The sequence below is a fragment of the Danio aesculapii genome, chromosome 12, assembly GCF_903798145.1.
Source record: "Danio aesculapii chromosome 12, fDanAes4.1, whole genome shotgun sequence".
In the NCBI taxonomy this organism is placed as follows: Eukaryota; Metazoa; Chordata; class Actinopteri; order Cypriniformes; family Danionidae; genus Danio; species Danio aesculapii.
Genome location: NC_079446.1, coordinates 27,440,453 through 27,466,961, shown reverse-complemented (window position 1 = coordinate 27,466,961; position 26,509 = coordinate 27,440,453). Strand labels below are relative to the sequence as shown.

General features: G+C 36.6%; 1 protein-coding gene across 1 annotated transcript in view; it reads right to left on the bottom strand.

The window, feature by feature from the left end:
• Positions 1 to 504: 504 nt before the first annotated feature.
• glud1b (glutamate dehydrogenase 1b) overlaps positions 505 to 26,509 on the bottom strand; it is a 38,862-nt gene continuing 12,857 nt past the window's right edge. The window contains exons 5-13 of the mRNA XM_056469064.1: positions 25,132 to 25,226; positions 18,408 to 18,587; positions 12,662 to 12,799; positions 12,427 to 12,564; positions 12,254 to 12,334; positions 12,047 to 12,170; positions 4,905 to 4,996; positions 3,455 to 3,517; positions 505 to 1,446 (exon numbers count right to left, since the gene is read on the bottom strand). Coding sequence (XP_056325039.1) covers positions 1,327 to 1,446; positions 3,455 to 3,517; positions 4,905 to 4,996; positions 12,047 to 12,170; positions 12,254 to 12,334; positions 12,427 to 12,564; positions 12,662 to 12,799; positions 18,408 to 18,587; positions 25,132 to 25,226 — 1,031 coding nt within the window. The 3' untranslated portion in view covers positions 505 to 1,326. The remainder of the gene's footprint in view (positions 1,447 to 3,454; positions 3,518 to 4,904; positions 4,997 to 12,046; positions 12,171 to 12,253; positions 12,335 to 12,426; positions 12,565 to 12,661; positions 12,800 to 18,407; positions 18,588 to 25,131; positions 25,227 to 26,509) is intronic.

The window sequence follows — 26,509 nt, the reverse complement described above, 5'->3', positions numbered from 1 at the left end:
TGTAAATGGCGAGTGGCTAGTAAATTTGGAAAACTACTAACCAAAAACTACTAAGTGGCTGGTGATCAAAAAAGTTAATGTCAAGCCCTGGTAATGTGGTACATACAGTAGGAATAGTTCATTTAATCAAGGTGTTATATATGCAGTTCTTCGGTGCAGTGTTAGGTTATTATTATTATTATACATATTTGTATTTAGATTTTTGTATTTTGCTGACATTTTAATAACAAAATTCAGTCATTTTTCCGTCTTCTTTTCTTTTTAGTTTTAATATCGTATATAGATTTAACAAAAGCTTTAAATTGCAACCAAAATGCAAAACTTGGTGTTTTGTACATCAAGAAATCCATAGATCCAGACGACAAAGAATCCCGACATGTTCAATTTAGGAATAACAGCACCTGCTCTACTGGCAAAAATAAGGTGGATGATAATCATGTGGTATTTTGACACCATTAAAGCGATACGTTGAGAAACGGACACAAAAAAAAAACAGGGCATAAATTATGATAACTGGAATTTATTCTCAACAAAAAAAGCCAATATAAATTCCCAAAACACAGTTCCAGACGTGGGTGCAGATACGTTTGACGAGCAGCTTCCAATGTAAGCACATGCGGCCTGGCTCCTCTAGCTTTAGCATTAGCCGCACGCTAACAACAAACAGATCTCTAAACGTTAAGGGATACAAACTGCTCATAATACAAAATAAAGTCTGTATCTAAATTGTACAGCACATTTCTGGCTAGTACTCCATTACGTCTCCGGGTTAAAAACAGTGAGATGAGGCAAACAAAATGGCTGGGCTTCCCTTTTATATGAACTAACAGTGAGAGTATAAAACTCCTGCTCGCAACTGTAAGGCATTTTTAACGCTCTTCGTTACTTCATTAGCAACAACCATCGATAAAATGGTCTGTGACGGCAAACAGTAGGTATAAAGTAAATAAAACATGACAGAGGACAAAAACGCACCAACTTAAGTGATTAAATCAACGTACATTTAAAACAGCTGCATTTGAAGAGGACCACAACAGTTTACCACAGATCAATACAAAAACCAGGAGCTAAATAAACAAGTTACAACAAGACGTACTTGAGAAACCTGAATATGGGCGCCAGTTTGCACATACAGCAAAGCAGTGAAACCGTATAAACCGTGCTAGAGTTTCTCACGAGGATGGAGGTTCTGGAATATGATGGGGTTATGATAGAGAAGATGATGTAAACTCTGATATATTAAAAAAAGGGGGGGGGGGGGGGGGGATTGAGAGGTTGATGGACGTTTTTGTCTTGTTTTTATTTCTTTTTTTTGTGAAGGGAGATTTATGTAAAGGTCAGACCAGCCTCATTGTACACCTTGAAGACTTTCTCGATGGCGTTGACGTAAGCCGCTGTTCTCAGATCCAAGCCCAGGTTGTACTTGTTGGCCGTGCGCATAATTTGCTGGAAAAAGAGAAACATGTGAATACAGGTTTTGCATAGAGGAAGAACAGCACCAACAACATCTAAATAAGATCTATATGGTAATGTGGCTGATAGACTAAACACTGCCTACACTGTCTGAAAAAAACATTTATTTTTTAATTAAATATAATTAATCAAACTGCATATTTTTTTACATTGTAAGAATGTATACATGTAATCAGTGATGTGATCAATATTCAGACATTATAGTCAATATTTAGTAATATTAGCTACTATTAATTATAACTTAGATTTATTATTAGTATTATTATTTACTGCTAGGTACAGCTGAAGACAAAGATTTCTCAAGGGCTGTTTAATGATGAGATTTTCAATATTTTAAATATACTAGTTGAAATAACTTATACCTTTTTCTTTGCCATGATGACAGTACATACTATTTTTCTAGTTGTTTTGCAAGATACTAGTATTCAGCTTAAAGTGCAATTTAAAGGCTTAACAAGGTCAGTGAGGTTAACTAGGCAAGTCATTGGACAACAGTGGTTTGTTCTGAGAAACAAATTGAAAAAGAAAACGTTAAGGGACTATTATTATTAACATATAATAATATTCACATTAGCCATTTTTAAATAATTAATTAAAGTATTAAATTATTTAAAATTTAATAGAATTTTAATTTTAACAAAATAAAATTTTTTAATTTAACATAAAAATTATACATACAGTTGAAGTCAGAATTATTAGCCCCCGTTTGAATTTTTCAATTTTTTTATACATCATATTTTAGTCACCAAACATATTTAGAAATTGAAAGATAACACATTTATATTCAAGCAAAATATTGCAAACAAAATTACAATCTACAAAAATTCAACAAAATTTTTCAATTTTTTGCTTCCCTTGATTTCTCCTCTTTTTAAATTTGTATTTAATATTTTTCTATAATATATACATTTGAGTGTACTAGTTTTTAGACCGTTATCGTAAGTTATTTTATTAGCTAAGCTCTAGATTTGGCTTCAGTACGGACTAATCTAATGTATATGTACAAATACAATATTGCATAGCTTCCTATTAACAATATGAAACCTAAATTTGTGAAGGGTGTACTTGTATAAGCGGAGCACTGTATATTATAATATTTTATAATAATAATAATAATAATAATAATAATAATAATAATAATAATAATGATTTTTTATATTATATTATTCCAGCCAAAGTAAAAACAACAAGCCTTTCTCGAGAAATATAACAGGAAATTCTGCTAAAAAATGATGTTAAACATCACTTATATAACGATATTTGAAAAGAAAAAATTTTCACAGAAGGGCTAATCATTTTGCCTTCAACTAGATTTAAAAAGGTATGGGCTTGAGTAAAATATTAAAATAATATTTACTTTTATGTCTCTTAAATGTTTAAATAAAAAGAGCCTTATGCTTTCCCTAAACATTTAAATTGGTTCAGAATATGTTTTAATTGCTTGAGATTTAAATTAAGGGATATAGCACCGAATATTGATTTCTTATATCCTCCAATGTTAAAACGTTGCTATTAAGTTGATTAAAAAATGCCTATAAACATTTCTACAACATGCTAGTTTTTTGCAATTTTCTGCAACAAAAATGCTCGATGCATTTATTTTACATTTTAAAAAAATATCATGAGGGAACAATGAACAGAAAAGAAATAAAGTTGAATTTGCTCCATTGCATCAATGCAGGTTTTGTATAGAGGACAAACACAAGAGAATGTCAATAAACATTTACGACATCTGTGCAATGGGTGAGGTGCTTTTCTGTGCATAATGATCGGACTGAAATCTGCCTGAAGCGAGGGCTGAACGTTTGTGGGCAATCTAAAATTAACTTTCTGCTCTTCCACAACAACAGAGTACTGTAAGCTGGTTTCTGCTTCACCTGCTGTTGTTTTATAGATGTGTGTGACTGAATGACTCTATGGGCGTCTGCTTTAGTGCGTTTAATGGACTTCAGAAGTTAACAGTGATATCAGGGAAACTTACCCTGGCCGACCTCTCCATGGTGTAAGCAAGACCAGAGTGAACAATGTCCTTCTCAGAAGCTCCCTGTGTGTTAAACACAACCACAACAGACCGTGTGTTTATACATCACATTAACTGACATTTGAGTTAAGAATAGCTGATCTTAAAGAAAACATTAAGATACATAAATCAAACCAAAATATATTTTCACTTCCAATCTTTTGGACTGACTCACAGTTTTGTCATTTCAAAAGTGATGAAATCAAATTTGTTATTTTTTAAATCAACTACCAAATGATTTACTGATACAAATTGACCATTAACCTTTGAAGTTTTAAAAAGATAAAATGTTTACAAGTAAAAATAAAACACATACATATTGCATATTTATTGCCACATCAGCAACTTATGGCTATTTCGTGGCCAAATGGATATACATTAAAATATTACATGATAAAAACAAATTCGTATTATATAAAAAAAAATAATAATAATTACTTAGACAAATATATAAATAGATAAAATTTACAAAAAAAATTTATTCAAAGTTAAATATGGTTTTTCAGTTCTATTTTTGATAAAAAAAAAATTAAACTCTTCCTGGTAGTAAAAACAAAACAATCAATAAATATAAAGACATATTATGAATCACAGATTTAAATAAAATACAAATGAAAAATATCCACTTATTGCTTATTTGATTATTTTCTATATTGTGTATTTTTACTTATTTGTATATTTGCAATTTTTGGAATCTATGTAGTAAATGGTAGTCACAGCCAAAGCAAAAACAAAATCTAATTTCAAACATTATGGCAAATTTAAATTGTGCCTGCTTTATTTATATTTCTACACTGTTTGCATAACCATTTCAAGTCCATTTAGCTCATTTCTTTGATGAAATTCATTACTTGCATGCTTAAAATGCATGTGTTTGGCATCATATGCAAATACAAATGGAATGCATGTAATCAATTTCATTTTATGAAATCATATCAGCTGTTAATCAGAGTGATAATATATGAAGAGTTCAGATGCAAAAAAAACATCTAAAAATTTCCATTGAAAATGAGCATTTTATTCACACTCCTCTATGTTTATGTTGAGTTATTTCATATTAAAGACCTTTAAAAAGTATATTCTGTGCCATAAATTTGAAATTACTGAACTTTCACACAGAAGCCTGATAAAAATGCTCATTTCTGAAGGAAATTTCAAACGGCTTTTAGAGGTTTTGCATCTGAACTCTTCATATACAAATAAGTAATCCATCCATGCATGTATGTTTGTATTGTTGCAGATAAGGTTACAGTCTTCTAAATGGACTTTAAATGGTTGTCAACACAACAAAAATAAACAATACAAAATGTAATTAATCAAAAATACCCTAAATAATGCATATGAACATATATAACTGCCTCTTAAACAGGCACGCAAGGCAAATAAGGTAAAACATTAGATAGATACTCACAGCAACACGAGCCTGGAAATCAGCAGTGGGCACAATAGGGATGGGGCCACCCTGCTTTCCAAACTTCCTTTCAAGACTTTCTTGCACAGACACTGGAAAACAGAAAGAAGAAAAAAGAGATTAAATAAATAAACAGGGTGGGGAACTGTCAGTATCATTTAGAAAGCATAAACTTGGAATTTTGTTTTAAAAGTTGATGCTTTAAAAGTTGTCAATGACTTTTTTTTTTTTAAATGACCAAATGCGCCCTTTTAAGACATGTACTGGCTAGGATTTGTAGATTGCATAAAAAGATCCAGATTGCTATATGACATTAGTATATGGCATAGAGTTCAGACAGCTTCTTATACTTTCGAATACTTTTTTTTTTTATTAAAGTCAGCATGAACCGGAAGTTAATGAGACTTTTATTACAGTATGTTGATGTACTGAAACGGAATATTGAGAAGGGGGGTTTCTTTTGTGCATAATTCCCTCATAGCAAACTAATAATTAATATGCAGTTGCTATGGAAGCTCTCAGGTTGACGTCAACAGGAGCGCCTCTCCAATCCTTAAATTGAAGACTACCAAAACAAACTATTTTTTTTTAGTGGATTAACTTGCACAGATTCATTATTCATCTTAAGAATAACAATGTGAGCTAGGAAAAAAAAAAAACATTGTAAATTTTGATTTAAAGCAGACTTTAAAATGCATCAATATCACATGACCATCCTTCCTGCTTACAGATCTAGAAGATATGTACATTTAATAGATCAAAACAACTGAATTGCAGCATAAAGTATAAAGACCAAGTATAAAATATAATTCAACCAACATAATATCAAAAGCAGAGTAAAGTTTGTGTTTCTGGCAGGTCTTGACTACAATTTGGATTAAATAGGTTGCAAATGGCACATATGATCATGCCACACATATTGGTAGCATCACCAATTAATGCCTTCAAAAACAGCTTCATGACTCTGTTTTCCATCTACTCGAATAACTGCAAATGACATTAATGCCTCGTGACTCATTTCTCTGACATCTGGATGTCAATTAAATTGGTGTAACCAAAGAGAGAAAGAGAAGCCGGGCCAATGTGATTCAGTACATACAATACAAATTCACAATGCAGGTTCAAAGTGTGCTATAGTAAACTGCGACACACCCAGATGCTCTATATGACTCTTGTCTGCACGCCAAAAGAAAATACCACAAAAAAATAGGCAGTGAAGAAAGGGAATCAAGAAAAACGAGAATGTAAAGGGTGTTACAGAGAACACTGAGGACATCAAGAGTCAAGCTTGCAGACAATAGAATTAAATGACGTCTCAGGGATGATGCACATTCAGTAACAACATTATTTCATGTTACTTTTTAAACTCTTTGCTCCTGTTTGCATGTAGTATTATTATATGTTTTCAGGGATCTAATCACAAGAGGTCATCAGAGGAGTTTCCACCAGGTATTAACATCAAATGAGTCACATAGGACCACAGAATTTTGGTGCATCAAGCTCGACAGTACGTCAGTTTTGCATGAGCGCTACTGAACAAATAGAGAAATAGGAGCTAGTGGCAAAGCAAACAAATTAAAGATGTGAATTTTGATCATAATCAGTGTGCTTTGTACAATGCAGTGAAGTCTGTTTACCCTGGGTTTTTTGTTTTGGGTCTTGCACAAATCTTCACTCTCATTTACAAGTGTTTATATGCAAGTTTATTGAAATAAAAAGCCCTCTCAACATAGTTTAATAAAATCACTATGATTATGAGTATTATTGAACTGGTTTGATCAAAATATTGTTATTAAATGAGGTAAAGTGTACTCAACGTACTGTGAAAATCTCAATAAAAATCACATTAGGAGGCTGTGTGTAAAAATAGCCCGTGTGATGTCAGTAGGTGGGGAGTAGTTGGTATTTTGTGGCACTCTAAATGCATTTGACTGTTTGAGTGCTTATCAAATGCATATTCAACTACCTCTAAAAAGGGTCAAAAAGAAACAGCCTCAAAACAATAAGGCCACATTTGCACTGCAGATCTCAAGTAGGTATCACTGCAGCCTGGAGACCTCCAAGTGGGAGGGATTACAACGCAAGTAGGCTGGGTTTAGGCGTAGTAGACATTAATAAATCACAACAGGTTACTGTGAGGTTGGGTTTAAGGTTGGGGTAGGTTTCAAACACCATAGTTTGGACTCTGTCATGTACAAGACATTAAATAAATGAAAACTCCAGGAGGTTTGTACAGCCCACTTGGAGTTAAAGTCTCACCCACTTGGAGCTGGCTCCAACCTCTGCTTGTACCCTTCTCACAGACTTCGATGGTCAAATTAAATTTTGTGACCATCCTTTATTTTTTTTTAAATACACACTTGCAGTGCTCAGCATAACTGAGTACATCCCATTTGGAAAATGAATATTTTTATCCATTTCTCAATGAATAGAGGCAATGTATCTACAGTAGGTGCATTTAAACAAAACAGATTTATTAAACTGATATATTTATTAAAATAATATTTTAGTCACCAAACATATTTAGAAATAGAAAGATAGTACAATGAAATTCAAGCAAAATATTGCAAAAACAATTACAACCTAAAAAATTTCAACTAAATTTGTACTTTTTTTTGCTTCTTTTGATTTTTCCTCCTTTTTAAATTTGTATCTAATATTTTTCTATAACATTTACATTTGAGTGTACTAGTTTTTGGACCGTTATTGTAAGTTATCTCTCTTCCTCTCATTATGCTGCTTAAAATGCATTAACTTGTGCTACATGACAAAATAAAATATTTCATTGTGCTTGTATTTAAGATTTAAGGTTTGCAGGACTGTTTCGAGACATCAACAACAGAGTTTTGGTGATTCACTACCATTGCAGTTTTACTGTGGCCTTGGACCCCATCTACAGTGTACTTCTAGTCAGAGCATTCACTTGTTATTGGATTGACAAAAACAGATTTTTTTTTTTAAAGTTTTTCTTTTGTAAGATTCTTCTTTTAACAAGATTTTTGCCTAAATTTTATAGGAAAGTAGAATGAAATTCAGTGGGAGAGAGAGTTAGGGATAGGATCAAGGAAGGTCCACAAGCCGAGATTCAAACTTTGGACACCCAGAGTGCTGTTGCTCTATATGTTGGAGCACTCATCACTGGGTTCCCCTTCGGATGGGGAACTCCAATGCTATGTGGAAACTTCCACTATGGGGATTTCGTCAGAATCCAATCATCTGAAAGAGTATAAAAACGGGCCAATGAAATGCCAATGAGTTGGCAGCGTCAGCGTGCACAGCTGGCGTCAATGACAATCAGTCATGCTATAAAGACGCAGCCAGTGCCATGCTCGACATCCTTTCGCTTTCAGAGCCTTTCACGAAGCTTCTGAGAGAGTCTTTGAGGGTATCTCCAACCTGTGTCTACAGAGAGAGATCGAGAAGCAGCTTCTCCCGGTCCAGAGCGCGTATACGCAGTGGCAGATGGTCGAGCTGGGTATTTCTCCCTTGTCTGGCGTCCTTTGGGTCCGGTCCTCCAAGAGCGGTTTGTATATAGGAAAAAAGCTTTCCTAAAAGAGCAACACGGTCGTGCAGCGCGTCTTTTTCAAGACGTCACTCCGACCGTGCGTTTCTGGATGCGGTTGTTTCCTATCCCCAGATGATGGGCACGAGCACAGCGTTTCATGTCTGGGGGTCCAGCATGTTAATGCGGTGCTCGCGGGCAGTGCATGCCATCACTGATGTCATGTCTGTTGCGCAGTTAAGATCGCGGCTCGCTCTTGCAAAAGAGCCACCCACCCCAGTTGTCCCCCGCACTGCGGTTGGCACTCGGGCAGATCTGAGGGTTTCAGTGAGAGTAAATCCGCCGCCCCCGGGCCGCGGACCTCTCGCTCCTCCACGCGCTCCATCCAAGCTTCAGGTGAAGAGAAGCGCTCCGTCCTTGGATGGTCGCTCTCTCACCTGATGACACCGGGGGTCAGATGTCCATCGCTGCATCGGAGGATGGGCTGTCATTGTCTGATGAGGATGCGAGCCCGCTCGCTCCCTCCCTCCAGGGTGGAGAGCGCAGCATTAACATCTGAAAAGCAGACGTGATGGCCGTGCTTTCTCGGGCTGCTTCGACCGTGGGTCTGGTGATGGTTTATCCCCCAGCCCCGCGGCCGGACCGACTAGATGGGTGTGATGTGGAGGATATAAGGAGGCAAGACCTTCAAAGCCTCCCGTCCCCTTCTTCCCGGAAGTGCACAGTGAACTCACGCAGTCCTGAGGGCACTTTTTTCTGCCCGATCTGCGTGCGCTTCCATCCTCACCATCCTTGGAGGTTGGGCTGTCAAGGTCTGACGAGGATTCGAACCCGCTCGCTCCCTCCGGGACTTTGAGCGCGGCGTCGAATCCAGAAGCAGACTTTGCGGCTGTGCTTCCCCAGGCTGCTTCGGCCGTGGCTCTGGAGATGGTTTATCCCCCAGCCCCGCGGCCGGACCGATTAGAGGGGTGGATGTGGAGGATGAAGGCGAGACCTTCTAAGCCTCCCCATCCCCTTCTTCCTTAATGGGCACAGTAGGCTCACGCAGTGTGCTGCGTGCGCCTTCCCCCTCACCATGCACGCTATGGCCACCTACCAGCGCTACCAAGCGCAGGCGCTGGCCCGGCTGCGCGAGGATGGTTCTGACCCAGGACTGAGCATGCGCTCCGCACCGCAACCGACCATGCTCTTACAAAAAAAAAAAAAAAAAAAAGTCGGCTGTGTGTGCCCTGGGAAGGACGATGATCACATCCGTGATCCAGGAATGCCACCTCAGGCTAACCTGGTGATGTGCGTGACGTTGACAAAGTTCGCTTTCTTAACTCACTCATATCCCAGGCTGGTCTGTTCGGCGACACTGGCGGTGAATTCGCCCAGGAATTCACGCCGGTTATAGAGCAGTCGGAGGCGATGGGCGAGGTCTCTATCGGCGGGATTGTATGACCGCTCCCCCCCGCCGAGCCATCCACATCCACTGCTTTTTCGCCGAGGACGCCCGCCCGCAGCTTTGCTTCGCCGCCCCCGCCTGCGCCTCCGGCCACGCGGCTGCGCCGAGCATCGCGCAGGCAACCAGCGTCCCCCGCCCAGGGCGCCGCTAAGTTCGGTAAAACGGACCGCGAAGCGTCCCTGAGGCGGGCCATCTGGAGAGGAGGGAATTTGCTCTTTCCCCGCTGGAGGGCGGGGCACGTTATTTAAAGACGTAAAAAAAAAAAAAAAAAAAAAAAACGCCATCAAAATCCTCAGTTAAAGAGCACTTTTCCCCTCCTCCGGATGTGACAGCCCGAACACTGCCAGTCTGGGACGCTATGCCTTCCAGCTCGCAGGATCGGTGCATTTCGCCAATGGCTCATGGAGTGCGAGAGAACGGTCTCCTTTCTCTCCACTCCCAGCCCCTCTCCTGGAGTTTGAGTGCGAGACGAGAACATCTCCTCTCCTGCTCTCCTGTGGGACCCCAGCGCTCCCCGGATGAGCCCACTCACTCCACGCTGCCCCGCCGCTGGCACGTCAGCGTTCGTGCGAGTGGGACCATTTGCAGGGGCTCTGCCTGCCTGGTTGGCGCGGGCCAGCCCATCGCAATGGCTCATCCATACGACCAGACTCGGCTATGCGATTCAGTTCGCGAAACGGCGTCCCAGGTTCACGGGCGACCAGGGTCAGTCCTGCGTCCGCCCCTGTCTTGCGAGAGGAGATTGCTGTCCTCCTGGCGAAGGATGCAATCGAGCCGGCCCTCCAGCCGAGATGGAGCGAGGGTTTTACAGCCCGCACTTCATCGTGCCCAAAAAAGAGCGATGGGCTATGGCCAATCCTATATCTGCACATTTTGAACCGCTGCCTTCACTGGCTGCGCTCCGAAATGCTTACGCAGATGCGCATCACGCGATGCGTTCGTCCTCAGGATTGGTTTGCAGCAATAGATCTGAAGGACGCGTATTTTCATATCTCCACACTTCCACGCCACCGGCAGTTTCTGCGGTTTGCGTTTGAAGGTCGAGCGTGGCAATACAAGGTCCTCCCCTTCGGGCTCTCTCTGTCTCCGTGAGTTTTCACCAAACTCGCGGAGGGTGCAGAGTTCCTCCGAGGCCCCCAGCACCTGACTCAGCGGAGGAGTCAGGTGTTGGCCCGTTACGTTGTCGGCATGCCCGCTGGTCAGCCCGCGTTCTGGGTATAGGTGCCTGCTATGTGTGATCCCCGCTGGCGATCCCATACGTTCACTCAGCCACGGTATAGTCCCCCCTTCTAGGGCAGGCTCGTGTCTTCCCTCCCCGCTAACCATCCTTATGCAAGGACTCCCCATCTCTGGGCTAGTCCATAGGTTGTCACCAGGTCTCCCCTCTGGGTAACAGGTGAGCTCCGCAGCGTCCTCCCTATCGGGACTGAACGCTTTCCCAACGTACTGTCGTATCAAAACCTATTTTACTGGGTTATTGCGACTCCCCGAAAAACATAACTGTTCTGAACAGGTAAGTGAGGGCCAGGGGACACGTTGGAAGACTGTGTCTCGGGGCGTTGTAGGTGCGCTCGCTCTACTGCGTGGCACACCCTTCGCCAGGGACGCAGTAAGGTTCTTTCGTTGTGGCGTTTTCCATAGATTTCCCCATAGTGGAAGTTTCCACATAGCATTGGAGTTCCCCATCCGAAGGGGAACGCTACGGTTACTAAAGTAACCCTTCGTTCCCCGAGGGGGGGAACGGAAATGCTATGTTCCTTCGCCACAACGATTGTCCCTTAGCTGTTGAGCGTGAAAGTCTCTTCAGCTAGAAAAGGATGTCGAGCATGGCACTGGCTGCGTCTTTATAGCATGACTGATTGTCATTGACGCCAGCTGTGCACGCTGACGCTGCCAACTCATTGGCATTTCATTGGCCCGTTTTTATACTCTTTCAGATGATTGGATTCTGACGAAATCCCCATAGTGGAAGTTTCCACATAGCATTTCCGTTCCCCCCCTCGGGGAACGAAGGGTTACTTTAGTAACCGTAGCGTTATCGGCAATGATGAAAACGCGTTTTAATAGCACATGCAAACAGGGCCCTAAACATAATTTACACCTGTATTTAGCATCATCCACTTGTAATTATATTGGCAAAAGGAGCAAGTAGCGCCTTTGATAAAAAGTAGTTGGAGCAAGTGTAAAACATACTCAGCAGGTGGTAGTTGGAGTCCCTCTCATACTTGAAGGTCAGGCGACCATAGCTGACATGGTTCAGGTTCTTCAGCCACTCAAAGTAGGAGACTGTGACACCTCCGGCGTTCAGGTACATGTCCTACAACATCAAGATATACATCATTACTCCAGTTACTTTCTTCCTGAAGCCTAAAATAGAGAGTAACACTCAAATTCACTGACTGGAATGACCATGACGTTCCTCTCTATGAAGATCTTGTCAGCATCGGGTGTTGTGGGACCATTAGCACCTTCAGCAATAATCTAAATCAATTTAAAATATAAGAAAGTGTCATAATCGATGAGTGGAATTTAAGCATAACAAGCTCATTTGGATATTGGCACTGGTGTCAGACCTTAGCTTTGATATTGTGAGCATTTTTCCTGGTCAGCTGTTTCTCTCCAGCTGCAGGGATGAGAATATCACACTGAGCTTCCAGAATGTTTCCTTCATATGGTTGAGAATTCGGGAAGCCCACAATGGTGCCATGTTGCTAAAGAGAAACACAAAAAAAGGTGTTCATAATTTTTTTTTAAAAAAGAACAGAGGAATGTTTCAGAAAAGAGATTTCACATGGAGCTTTAACTGACCAGTTTGTAGTCTTCCAGTTCTTTGGGATCCATGCCATTGGGGTTCCAGATGCTGCCGTCGATTTCAGCAATTCCTACGCACTTGGCTCCATAACGGTGAAGATAACGCATGGAATGCAGACCCACATTACCAAAGCCCTAAAGCATAGGATGAGAAAGGACATGTGAGGTTGTGACAAAAACTATCCTGAGAATGACTTTTTTTTTTTATGAGGAGGTGGCGCCACCGTGTGGTTTGATTGAGCATTGGCTCCTAATCATTGGTTAAAGGAGAGTTCACCTAAAAATCTAAATTGACTTAATATTTATTCACCTTTAAGTGGTTTCAATCTTTTATCAGTTTTATGAATATATTTTTATGTAGTTTAGAAAACTGTTAAAAACTTGTAACTTATAACTAAACTCCATAGTAGGAAAAACAAATACTATAGAAGTCAGTGGTTACAAGTTTTCAGATGTTTTTTTGTGTGTAAATCCTTTAGTTTTTTAATTTATTTACTCAGATGTCATGTATTTGAAGCCTTTTTAACTGCTAACTATATATATATATATATATATATATATATATATATATATATATATATATATATATATATATATATATATATATATATATATATATATATATATATATATATATATATATATATATATATATATATATATATATAGCTTTTACTTGATTTTATTTATAATATAAATAATTTATTAATAGAAATGATTTAAGTGTATTTCAATATTTTTTTCTCTTGTGATCTTTAATGAAATAAAAAAGAAAGCCTTTTTTATTACTTTTTCTTCAGATACTGTATTTACTTGAAGTTTTAATAGAAATGACAATGTTTTTTTCATGATTTATTTCTTGTGATCTTACATAGGTTCTCATGATCATAACTTCATTTTCTCATTATCTTGACATAACAGTTTTCTCGTGATCACAACTTTAAAAAGCTGTTTTCTTGGAGTCAATGATTCTTTGAATGAATGAAAATATATGTTGACTACAGTCTATCAGTGACTAACAACTTTAGCATCCAACATTTTAATTTGCAGTTTAAATGGCACCTATTTTACCCCCTCTTCAAGATTTAAGATAAATCTTTTGTGTCTCCAGAACATGTCTGTAAAGTTTCAGCTCAAAAGACCCATCAGATTAAATAGTATACCTTTCAGAATATTAAAATTTTCTGCTCTGAACACATTGTAGCTGTTTTTGTGGCCTGTGCCTTTAGTGCTAATTCTCCCCACCCATCGTTCCCACGTGCCTGTCAGAGTGTGCCTCAATCTCCACCTCGGCTGTGTCAGATAAACAGCACAATGACAAACATGAAGTATGCAGATCTCACATAGTTTGTGAGAAATACTACAGTGAGAACTTTCCCAATGATTATTATTTGATGCATTTGTTGTTGAGTTGCAACGATGAGTCACATAAGCACGCACGCACAGCAGACATACACATAGAGCGTGCTTTAAACTTTGCAATGTTTTTACAGGCAAATGTGACAGGATACACATTAATATCCACTGCTGTATCAATATCTGTTATGTTAATGTAGAAAATAAGCCTGATTTAACGTCCACAAACCAGGATTGAAGCGTCTTTTATAATTGCACTGACATGCAGCTATGGTGATAAAGTAAAAACGGTAAAAATCGCTGTAATTTATTACAAACATGCACTGTTTTAAAACATTTTAAACTTGTAAATCTCATTATTGATCACATTTGATGATGATCACAGCAGGCTGAACAGATCTTTTAATCCCAGTTGCTCCTACGCCCGGTCTTGTTGATATGATTATATGCGTTACTTTGGAGATTTTGGAGCACGTTAATGCGCGGCTGTCAATCAATTTGGTGGGCGAGGAAACCACCACTGTAGTTTGTAAATGGTAGTATCATCATTAACGGTATATCAACAATAGATAATGTTGGATGTGGAAGTGTCACTAAAATGCTCACACATTTGTGCAACAACCGACCATTTTATTTCAGTAGTCTGTTGAGGCCTTTAAGGTTGCAAGTTTTCTGATGTTTTCTGAAGTTTCAAACACACATCTGAATCGGCTCAATGTCCCTTTCAATATGATTTAGAAGCTACAAGAACCGTGGCAATCTCCTAAAAAGAACGACTCGCAAAGTGAAATTTTGAATTATTTTGGATAGTTACCGGATAAGACTGAAAAAAAAACAATGGATGAAAAACCCAAAATAGCAACATGAAACATTGAAACAATTTTGAGCACTTCTTATAGCCTAATTTTGTTGGAAAAATGCTTTTTTTTTTGTAACAAATTTAATTTTGTATAATTTGTATTTTTAATGCATTTTTTGGTATTTGGTGTCAGTTATCTACAAAATAAACTAAAATAATGAATAAACTTTAGGTGAAGTGACGTGCAAAAAAATAGATAGATTCTTAATAATAAGGGAATTATGAATTAAATTCAAGACCTATTATAACATGTAAAATATAGTATTTCTGGGAATTTTCTTTATAATTTGAGTTATGAATTACAGTATCGCAATACAACTTGCTATCATGATACTTCAGCTGGTATAGAATCCTAATATGAATTAGCGGTATTCCGACAACCCTAATGTACAGTAATGTCTAGATCCACAGGTCTAGGGGAAAGACTAGGAAAAAAAAGGCAGCAAAGTTGCAAAACAACACATGCAAAAATGAATCTCAAGTTGTGACAACTAAAAAACAAATTAAGTTGGCAACACAAGAAACCAGCAAAGGAAAAATGCTTTTCTACAGCTGCAGTCGTTTTAACTACTGTACAGTTGTGAATAGCTTACAATATTAAGAGCCACTCAATTATATGCAAGACAATCGAAAAAGCTTGAGAACCACTGCTCTGGATTTCGGTCACCTTTTTTTTTTTTTTTCCATCAAATAGTATTTGTGGCAAGCAGTCATGTGCATGTCTAAAAGGAGAAATGCATACAACTGCTCACATTACAAAAGTACAAACGGGAAGCACTCATACAAACGCGGGATTATATAACCCACTCCTCTCCTGAGGCTTCGTTTCATACTAATGACTAGACCATCTCTCTTCTTCTACACTCTAAATCCAAAACACGTGACAGCATCTCCTCTTGTCTTCTCGCTACACATGACAATAAACCTTTAAAAAGAAAAAAAAAAGTAATTTCATGTGACAGTAATCCTTGTGAATCCTCCGAGTGTGGGCTGCGCTGATTGATTTGAAGAGTTTCAACTACATTGTGATTAAGACTGACAATCATCACAACCTAGAGACTGCGAGAAAGAAAGAAAGAAAAAAAAACACAATCTTAATCCTAGCAAACAAACACGCAGGTTCGTGGTGAAGTCAACAGATTTATCACAGCTGTAACGCAGAGCAGTGATTTGCTGGATTTGCAGTGGATTCTTTACAGCATGTGATCTGAAGGGAACTGAGATGTGCCAGATGCTGACATCAGATTAACTCTTCCCTTTTTTGTGTCAGCAAAACTGAGCACATATAGTTCTCGTTGCAGTGTAATTAAACATTTAAGTACTGTGTAATATTAAATAATTACATGTACCTACTATATGGTTAGGGTGGGCATAAGGGTTTGGTTGTGATAAGGTGTTAATTGTGTAATTATGTGTAATGTATTGTTATTATTATAGTAAGTACATGTAATGTGTAATAAGGACAACGTAAAATAAAACCTATTTTGTGACCCTTATGCCTTTCCAAACTGGCATGGCTTTCTTAGGTGCAACACAAATGTTCTGTATTATATATTGACAAGGATTTGGTCCATAAAAATATTTAGACCAGTCTCAGTCGTGCTCCAAAAACGACAAAAGGAACTAATACTGCTTAAAAGTTCTTACAACATCTTTGTTTTGGGAAGCTAGCAGAGTGTGATATTTTGGCTACATATTGTAATATATTATTGTAGCCAAACAGTCTACTAGCTTAGATATAAAAACATACAAAACCACATCTTGAGTTTAATAATATCACACAAACCAGAGTACAGTTTTGTGTATATCACGGTGTCAGTGTGATTAGAATTAGTAATGTTGTTTGTTGAAATGTGTAAAACAGTAAGTTAGCATTGAGCAAGTTACATTTTAGTTTTGTCTGTTCTTTTGACAGTTTAACAGTTTTGCCTGTTCTTTTTTCTTTGCTTCATGAATGAAAATAGTCCAAACAAAGGCAGCATATTTTAGCTTCTCAGAACAACACTGTTTTTGTTTCTGAATAATTCTGTAATTAACACTTGTGTACTGTTGGGGGTGTTTTCATCCACTCTGGGGTGATTTTGGCCACAACATTATTTCTGTTTCACTTAGTAGAATTTTGGGGACAAATCTTATTTTGACACATATTTTGGGAAAATGCTTTAATTTTTTTTTTTTTAAACTCAGCAATACACTCTAAATTTACTACCCTTTTGTTATGTTCGGGATGAAAACCGCTGAATTAAAAATGCATCAGATAAATATGTTTTTAAATGTTTTTGCATAAATCTGTTAATAAATTTAACCTCAGTCCTGATCAAAACTACTAAATTGTTTAGTAAACTACAGGATTTTAACTCTTTAATTGCCAAATTCATAAATGATGTCCCTGATTTGATGAAAAACACACAAAATTACGTATTTTCAGTACAAAAAGTTAAACATTTTTAAAACCTTTTAGCACAGTCTTGGACATGTGAATGATTAGTAACAACATTGCCTTTGATGCATTGTTAGTTTTTGTGCAGCATAAGATTTTCATTTGTTCTCCCTAATATACTGTTCTTTCACACTGCATTCACAGCAGTTTGATTCAGTGGATTCTTTCATCTCGAACATGATAAAAGGTAGTAAATTTGAACAGTGCATAAGGTTTGAAGAAAGTGGCTGCATCCAAAATGGCACACTTTCTCATCAAACAGTACGCGAGAAACATTAGAGGTCAGAATTAATATTACTCATAAAAGAGTGGAGATATATTTCCTTTGTGACCTACTTTTACTGCTATGTGTGCATACAATTGATTCTTTACTATCCCATGAGTCCATAGAAGAGGATTTGTGGACGATATTGAAGTGGCATGACATGATGTGATGTCATGTGTGCACGTAACAACAAAAAGCACATAACAAAAAATGCTTTTCTTGCTTATTTCTAGTCCAAATACCTAAACATTCTTAAATCCAGAACCATTTTCTAGACAAGTAAAAAATATTGTCTTGTTTAACATTATTAATAGACTTTAAACAAAATAATCTCACTTCATATTTTGCTTGTTTTAAGGAAAAACTCACTTTATTTAGAATCATTTTTTTTGAAAACAAGACAACATTTTACTTGTCTAGAAAATGCTTCTTAACTGAAGAATTTTTTTGATATTTGGACTAGAAACAAGACAAAAATTCTAAGTAATAAATAATTTTTTGCAGTGCATTATGTCAAGATGACATTCATACTAAATATAACATAACTGTTAAAAAATCTAAATATAAAGTTGAGATATTACATGCTGTTAATGTCACACATCTCTAAGGAGATTTTAGGCAACATCAACAATATTTTCTGTTCCTGTTTTTATCTGGTTGATGGTCACAACACACTTTCGCTGTATAAAAAAAGAGCAGCTTGAACATCTCAAGCTGATATTCATGGCATTTTATTTTATTCAAAAACTGTAGAAAAGCAGTTAATATGTTTAGATGGAACTGTTAAAATGTAGAATCTTCAGACTGTTCTCTGATTATGTACCTGAATAATAAATGTTTTGTCAGCAAATCCAGGAGTCAGGCCGAGTTTGCTCATGTACGAGGCTTCATTGATGAAGTTCTCAATGCCATGGAAGACTCCACGACCAGTGGCTGAGATTCTCCCGTGGATGCCACCCTGGCTAATGGGTTTACCCGTCACACAGGCATGGGCATTGATATCCTACGCCAATGGAAAAGAAAAGACAATTAGTGCATTATACTTTCTAGCACAGAAACTCAAACATTTCAAAAACACAAGGTAATTATAGCCAGACATACAGCTATGAACCAAAATAATGATCTGTTTCAATGGATTTACTTTGTAAACTAAAGCATGGAAAAAAAAAAAAGACTAAAATTAGTAAAACTCAAAATAAAATTGACATGAAAACTGTAGATCTTAAAAAAATAAAAAATACTTTAATTTATTAATTGAAAATGTAACAGTAGTACTTCAATAAAAGAAAACACTACCTTAATAAAGCAATAAAGTTAACTTTTCAATAATTTGAATATTGCAAAAATAATTTATAAAAACACAATTTGCAACCCATGTCATTTCCTATAGGAAGTTAGTGCAAAATATTATTTAAAAATTGAATGTTTCTGTAAATTATGAAGCCTAGTTTTCCACATACTGACTTGCTCCTCCGCATATACACATTTTTCTTCAGGTTTCACCAATCACATTTAAAACATTTTTACGACCATTACAAATGAAATTTCCTACTTGTACGAGGCTAAATGCTAAGATTTTTTTTTTAATTACCCAATTGGTCAGCGGAAAATATTTTTACTTGCCTCATCAAAATAATAAATAATAATATTACAAATAATATAATATTAATAATAATACAATAATAATAAAATATTAATAATATTTTTTCATATACTGCTTTTCATACACTTTATTTCCAATATAATATGTCTTTTTAAAAACTATAATAAACTAAATGTATATAACAATCTGTCCTGGTCAGTGTCTCATAATGTCTCACTATATGTGGTCTATAAATACATGGAGAACTTTTAAACAAATGTTATTGCAAGGAAGATAATTAAACCATATTGGTGAATAAAGTTAAAAACAGAGTTTTGATAAATCTTTATTGAGATGTATTGCTGGTGATTGAAAGGGCGTTGGCCTTATTGGGTAGCTTCAAATTGACATAAGAAATCTATGATCTGTTTAAAATTATTTAGGGCCTAAAACACAATATTTTAAATTAAAGTAAGACTTTTTAAGGCCTAAAATTGAAGGACATTTTAAGACTTTTAACGCCTCGCTGACATACTGTGTACAGATTAAGCGTTTTCCACATTTTTGTAATTAAATATTTGTAAAATTTGTAAAAGTTTTTATGCACATTTCACATTTACATCCATCTCTAACCAGTGAATGTGTATTTTGAAATCCACATAAATACAAAACCATACATATATCATTCATTCATTTTCTTTTTGGCTTAGTCCCTTTATTAAACAGAGGTTGCCACAGCGGAATGAACCGCCAAGTTATCCAGCATGTTTTACACAGCGGATGCCCTTTCAGCCACAATCCAACTCTGGGAAACACCCATACACCCTTGCATTCACACACATACTGTACACTATGACCAATTTAGCTTATTCAATTCACCTACAGCACATGTCTATGGACTGTGGGGGAAACCGGAGCACCCAGATTAAACCCACGCCAACACAGGAAGAACACGCAAACTCCACACAGAAATATATATATATATATATATATATATATATATATATATATATATATATATATATATATATATATATATATATATATATATATATATATATATATATATATATATATATATATATATTATAAAGAAACTCAATATATATAAAAACAAGTTCATGTTCTCAGCCAAAGGTGGTTGTCTGTTCCTCATAAAAACACCAGCACCAGTCGAAAATACGTTGGGATGAAGACGACATGTGATAAACATGACATCCAGAGCCCATATAAACTGATGGGTGAACGGTTTACAGGCTTCTCATAGGACAGCTACTGTAGTCCCACTAATGCCTATTTATATCTCTGAATGAGGAAAGGGCGGCAAGTTAAAAGACCTTTGTTCACCAATGACGCACAGCAGCAAGTGAACCAAGACAGAGGTTGCTCTTGAGGACGAACAAGTTAACCTACAAGTGTACAGTTCCTCTGCCATAAAATCACATCATTTGCATTATATCTAAAATCTGCAAGGCTCAGAAGAGATATTACTCGTTTTATCAAGATAATATAGATCTCATTTAATGTTTCCCTCGTTTGTCCTGTGCACATGCATATCTGCTGAGACTGCAGTATTAGGGCAGTTCAGCAATTGCTGTCCTTAATAGACTCTGTCACTGTTCTAGGAAGGAGCAGTAAATGATTGACACTATCAGTGGACCAAGTTTCCTTTTATGTCTGATATAGAACTTTAAACAAGTAGTGTTTATTAGAGTGAAGCTGCATTAATATGTAGTAAACGTAATGCTATTTAATTATTCATGCTAAATTTATGTACTTTTACACTTAGATTAATGGAAACAAACTAGGGCTGCACGATATTGAAAAAAAATCTAATATTGCATTATTTTATTGTTCTGCAAAATGGTTTGAATAGCTCTATTTAATGGTTTTCTTGGGAATCTATCGATATTCAGTCACAGAAATAAAATAATCACAATGCAAAAAATGTTTTTCTTACTTTGCTTTGTCTTTGTTTCTAGACCAAACATCTAAAAATTCTTATATCAAGTAAAAATATTGTTTTCTTTTCAACTTCAGAAGAAATAAATCCAAAGTAATTGTGTTTTGCTCTAAAATGTAGATATTTGGATTAGAAACAATATATCAAATAACTACAATTCTAAAAATGCTTTTATTACTTTGCTTTGTCTCAATCCCAGACCACCAAATACCTAAATATTCTACTGGGTATATGCAGGAAACCTAAAGATAATTTCAATATCTTTTTAAGACTTTTTAAAGACCTTCTCAGAATATTTGAAGACCTCCTCGCCACTTCAAGTTCTAATCCTTTAACTCCATTATCAATTCCATTATCTTTCCATTATCAATCCTTTAACTTAATAAACCGTTGTAGATAAATAAATCAATGGAGCACAACAGAACTCAGATAAGCTCGGAAGAAACAAAGCTTGAAAGAATAAATTACGTGGTTGTTTTCAGCGACAGGCTTCAGCCACAGTTTAAACAAAATGTTAAAAAAATGTTTGATACATTTTCCCATTTTGCCGCTCTATGGTTTCCCTGCATGTGGAGAGCATCACATCACCTTCCCAAGTTTGTCGCGAATTATGTGACATCACTCGGACAAAGGAGCTTGGCCGGACGCGCCCCGGCCCAAACCAAACGCCTGAATCGGTTGTTAATATTAGGAGGAAAATAATTAGATTTATGCTTTTTTGGAGTCAAACACTTTGGACAATGCTTGAACAAAATGTATAACCTCGTAAAAATGCGATTAAGACTTTTAAATACTTTTTTACTGATTTATCAACTTTTGATACTTTTTAAGGCCCTGCGGACACCCTGTTCTAAGATCACGTAAAAACATTGTTTTGTTTTCCACTTCAAAAGAAATAAGTCAAAAAAAAATAGTTCTCTTAAAAAAAGTTAAATGATCCGCCAGTGACCGTAGTAAAATAATCTTGTTTTCACTTTGAAATGTAGATATTTAGACTAAAAACAAGACAAAAATTCTAAGTGAGAAAATCTGTTTTTTATTTTTCACAAAAATCGTATAATTTTTGTATAGATACAGTAATTAAATACAATTCCAAACATTTCAAAAACTTAAGGCAATTATAGCTAATACTGCTATGAATAAAAACGATGATCCGCTTCAATGGATCTACTTTGTAAACTTAAAATTTCTAAAACTTAAAATGAAGTTTACATGAAAACTGTAGATCTGAAAATAAAATGCACTTAGTTATTAAACAAAAATACAAAACAGGTGTACTTCAATAAATAAAAACACTACTTTAAATAAAAAAGCATTCAAAATAACTTTACAGAAATTTGATTGCATAAATAATTTATAAAAACACAATTTGCAATCCATGTAATTTCTTGGGAAACTAGTGCAAATTTTTTGTTTACAAATTAAATTTTCTGAAAATGACGAAGCCTATTTGTCTAAATATTGACTTGCTCTTCAGCATGCACAAGGTTTCTTAAGGTTTCCCCAATCACATTTAAAACATTTTTAAGACGAAATAAGTCAAAATTAAGAGTTTTTACTTAAAACAAGTGAAATGATCTGCCAGTAGGGCAAGTAAAAAAAATCTTGTTTTCACTTTGAAATATAGATTATTTTTGGCATAAATCGTATACATTTCATTTAGCTTGTGTAACTTGTGGCTGGCATTCATTCAGGATTATTAAAGCTAAATATCGATTAACGCAGTCATTACCGTCTCATTTACAAGTATAAAAAATACAAGCCATTGTTGTTGCCATGGTGATAGTGCCAGTAGCGCATTAGTGGATGATGTAACTATTATAAGAGCCCTACAGGAGAACTAACCCTGACCACAAAAACACCACAGCAAATGCAGATACTGAGAGTGAAAATCTGTCTTGGTTTTTTTGTAATGCTCGAGGCATCTTCACTCCACTGACCCAGCCGGATTTTCTCTCTCTGTTCTGTGCTAGCTGAAGCTGCCATCCATAATCACATCACAAGAAGAAAAAACACTTTCAAATATGTACATACATAATAGGACAGCAGGCCGGTTTATACTGCCACTGCAAATAAGCCCTGACTTATCTATTTATTAGGGTACAAAGTTAATCTTTGCACAGCCCGTGATATAGATAACATAATACTATAAAGGACAGACAAACAAAGGGTGTAAGGTTGCTGATAAGACTACAAAGGGAGAATGATATATCTCAATCTCCGTAAACTAGTTTTCACAGCACTTGCTGTTCAAATATGATTTAAAATGTTTCACTTTTATTAAATGAGGCTAGTTATTGATTGAAAAGTGACAGAATTAACAATTGCACAACATATTGGTGAACATCGGTACTGCAAATAATGTTTTAAAATAAAATGTGTATTAAAACGTATTTGTTTGCACTTCATTCCAATAATCAGGCTCATAAACACCCATATAAAAGTTTTGGATTTATCTGCATTATATATATTTATATTTATAATGCGTGTGTTTATTCTCACAGTGATGGCAGCCATGAACTGCACACGGAATTGACAGGGCAACCAGCACGCACATAATTTAAATGATCATATCGCATTTTAAAGTTATGATTATGACAAGTGTTTGATATGTTTTTTCTTTCATGGCAAACACAAAGGGTTGTGCATGAAAATAAATGTTTACCGGGTCAGTTTAACTACTCTAGCCTATATAAAGTTGAATAAAATGCAAGAGGGAATCTGATAATGACAAAGGTCTCATTTTACCAGTGAAAAAATGGTCTAAGTATGTTGTCAATGGCAAATAACAAGCATATGTCTCAGACATAATAATTCAACTTCATCATTCTGATGTCATCACTTTACTGTGAAATCAACAAACAGGACATATTTAGGCTGTTCAAGTCCACCTTTTCCAAGTCTATAACAAAATTTAGCATTTTAACCAACAGTAAAACTACACATAGGCCTAATATTATTATTGTTGTTTTGCCATATGTTTGAGAAAAACAAAAATAATAGCCTAGTCATATCAATCTTTATTTTACATCTACAGAATCGTGAGAAAATTGTGATCTTGATTTTAGGCAAAAAAAAAAAAAACATTTTCATTTTAGCCAGAATCGTGGCTATGTCATGGCAAAATAAAATAATATATATTCACCTTATTCTCCGCATACAACTGGGCGCAGCCATTTGAAACTTTTGGCTCGAGTCTTCCAGTCCCATTCATTTTTAGAGGTTAAAAAGAGCTCGTTATGCTGCTTGATGTTGCAAACTGATATTTTCTTATTATATTATACTACTTTGTTTGTATAGTCATGCAAACACTTGATTGTAGAGTGATTAATTTGACCATTTATTAGTCCTAGTCATTTCTCGAATAGGCAACTGAATCGGACGTTCTAAAACAATCGCAAAAACGAGTGCACTTCCACACTGAAGAATAAGGTCAATAATATAATAAGACATTTGATAAATATCACTTTTCTATAATAAACTGCAATTCAAGAATTCACACTTAGCTGATGCATGATAAGGTAAATGCGAGTTTGGCGTGCTGTCCTGGGAGAGAGCCCTGAGCTTGGATTAAATCGGGAGAGAGGGAAGTCTGAGCTCAGGTAGGTCTTGAGAAAAAGAGGGGAAGGAGTTGGAGTGGATAGGGTGATTCTTCAAAACGAAGATGGCTAAGGTAAGATGGCTATTTATGTGTATTTGGATTCATCTGATTGGTACATAATGTGATAGCTACTGCGGGACCGGCCGTGGTCAATTATAAGCCTGTGCTCCTCTCTAAATTAGTTAATGAATAATAAACAAAATAAGATCAACATTTAAGATGATAAAAAAATTTACATTTTTTGAAGAAATCATGTTTAAAAATATTTCCTTTAAAGTCTCTCCAGTTGAAAATCATTGTCTGATATCATTAAAAATGGGGCAATCCAAAAGAACATGTTTAACAGTTGGTTTTCTATTGCAATACAGACATTTTAAATAGTTGTGAGAAGAGTTGCTTACTGTATGGGCAATAGTGTTAGCATAGGTGTCAGCAATCCAGGACATCTCCCTCTCACCGGTGCTCATGTCAGGGGCTGGTACATCAATACCAGGTCCTGATGGGAAAAAAGCAAGGGGGGAAGAGCAGAAAAAGACTGTTTACAGCTTGTCAGATGTAATTGTGCTATGAATGCAGATGATGGCAGTGTAAGCAGTTTCTCATGATTCATAATGAAACCTTCTAAACCAGGGGTGCCCAAACTCAGTCCTGGAGGGCCGGTGTCATGCATATTTTAGTTCCAACCCCATTTAAGCACACCTAAACCACCTAATCCAGCTTTTTCTAAGTATACTAGAAACTTCCAGGCAGGTGTGTTGAAGAAAGTAGGAGCTAAATCATGCTGGACTGAGTTTGGATACCCCTGTTCCAAACGATCAAGCATTGCCATTAAAGTGCATCTCAGTGAATGCACTTTTATGATGAAGAGCAACAAATGAGCAGAATATTGAGTTTGTGTTATTTTAAAGGCGAGCTGAAGTTTCTGTGCTCATTCTGATGTTGTGAACACCAACTGCCCTTCCCCCCCTCACCAGTGCCAGCTGCTTTGGCCAGAGAAAACAGGAAGGCATCCAGATAAACAGCTACGCGGACAGCCTCACTCCCTGAATACATTTCCAAAAACAGCTCCAGAGGGGGCAGGGGAGCAGAGAGCGGGCCTTATTTTTGACAGCACCAAAGTACAGAAGCACTTCCGGGTTAAACGTGCAGGGAAGTTAATAGTTCATTGAAGATTGACGTCTTTCAATTTGTTTCAATACTGTAATATTAAAAATAAAGTTTGTATTTTGCCTCTTTTTTTACAAGATAGTGCTTTTTGTTTGGCTTAGCAAATTCTATTGAATCGAATTAGATCATAAGCGTGTTGCTCAATTACCAAAGAATTTGGGTAATTTTCCTATATAAAGCTTGACTCTTGACTCTATATCAAGATCAAGAAGAGTCAAGCTATAAAGAGGAAAATTATCAAAACATTTTGTGAGAGAGATGCTAATGATCTAAATCAATGATCTATGCTAAGCTAAGCTAAAAGTGCTCCTGCTAAACCTGGAGATCGGCTGAATGGATTCAAAATATGGTAAAACTTACCTGTTTAAGGGTAGGGGAGGGGTAAAATGAGCATATTTCCAACAAAAAAGGGGGAGGGTTGCTACTGTTACTTTTGATAAATTCAGTGCAACCTAGATGACTAGAAGTTCAGGCTAAAAATCTTAACCCTAACTCAGGGGTGCCCAAACTCGGTTCTGGAGGGTCGGTGTCCTGCAAAGTTTAGTTCCAACCCCTATCAGACACACATGGGCTAGCTAATCAAGCTCTTACTAGGCTTTTTAGAAACATACT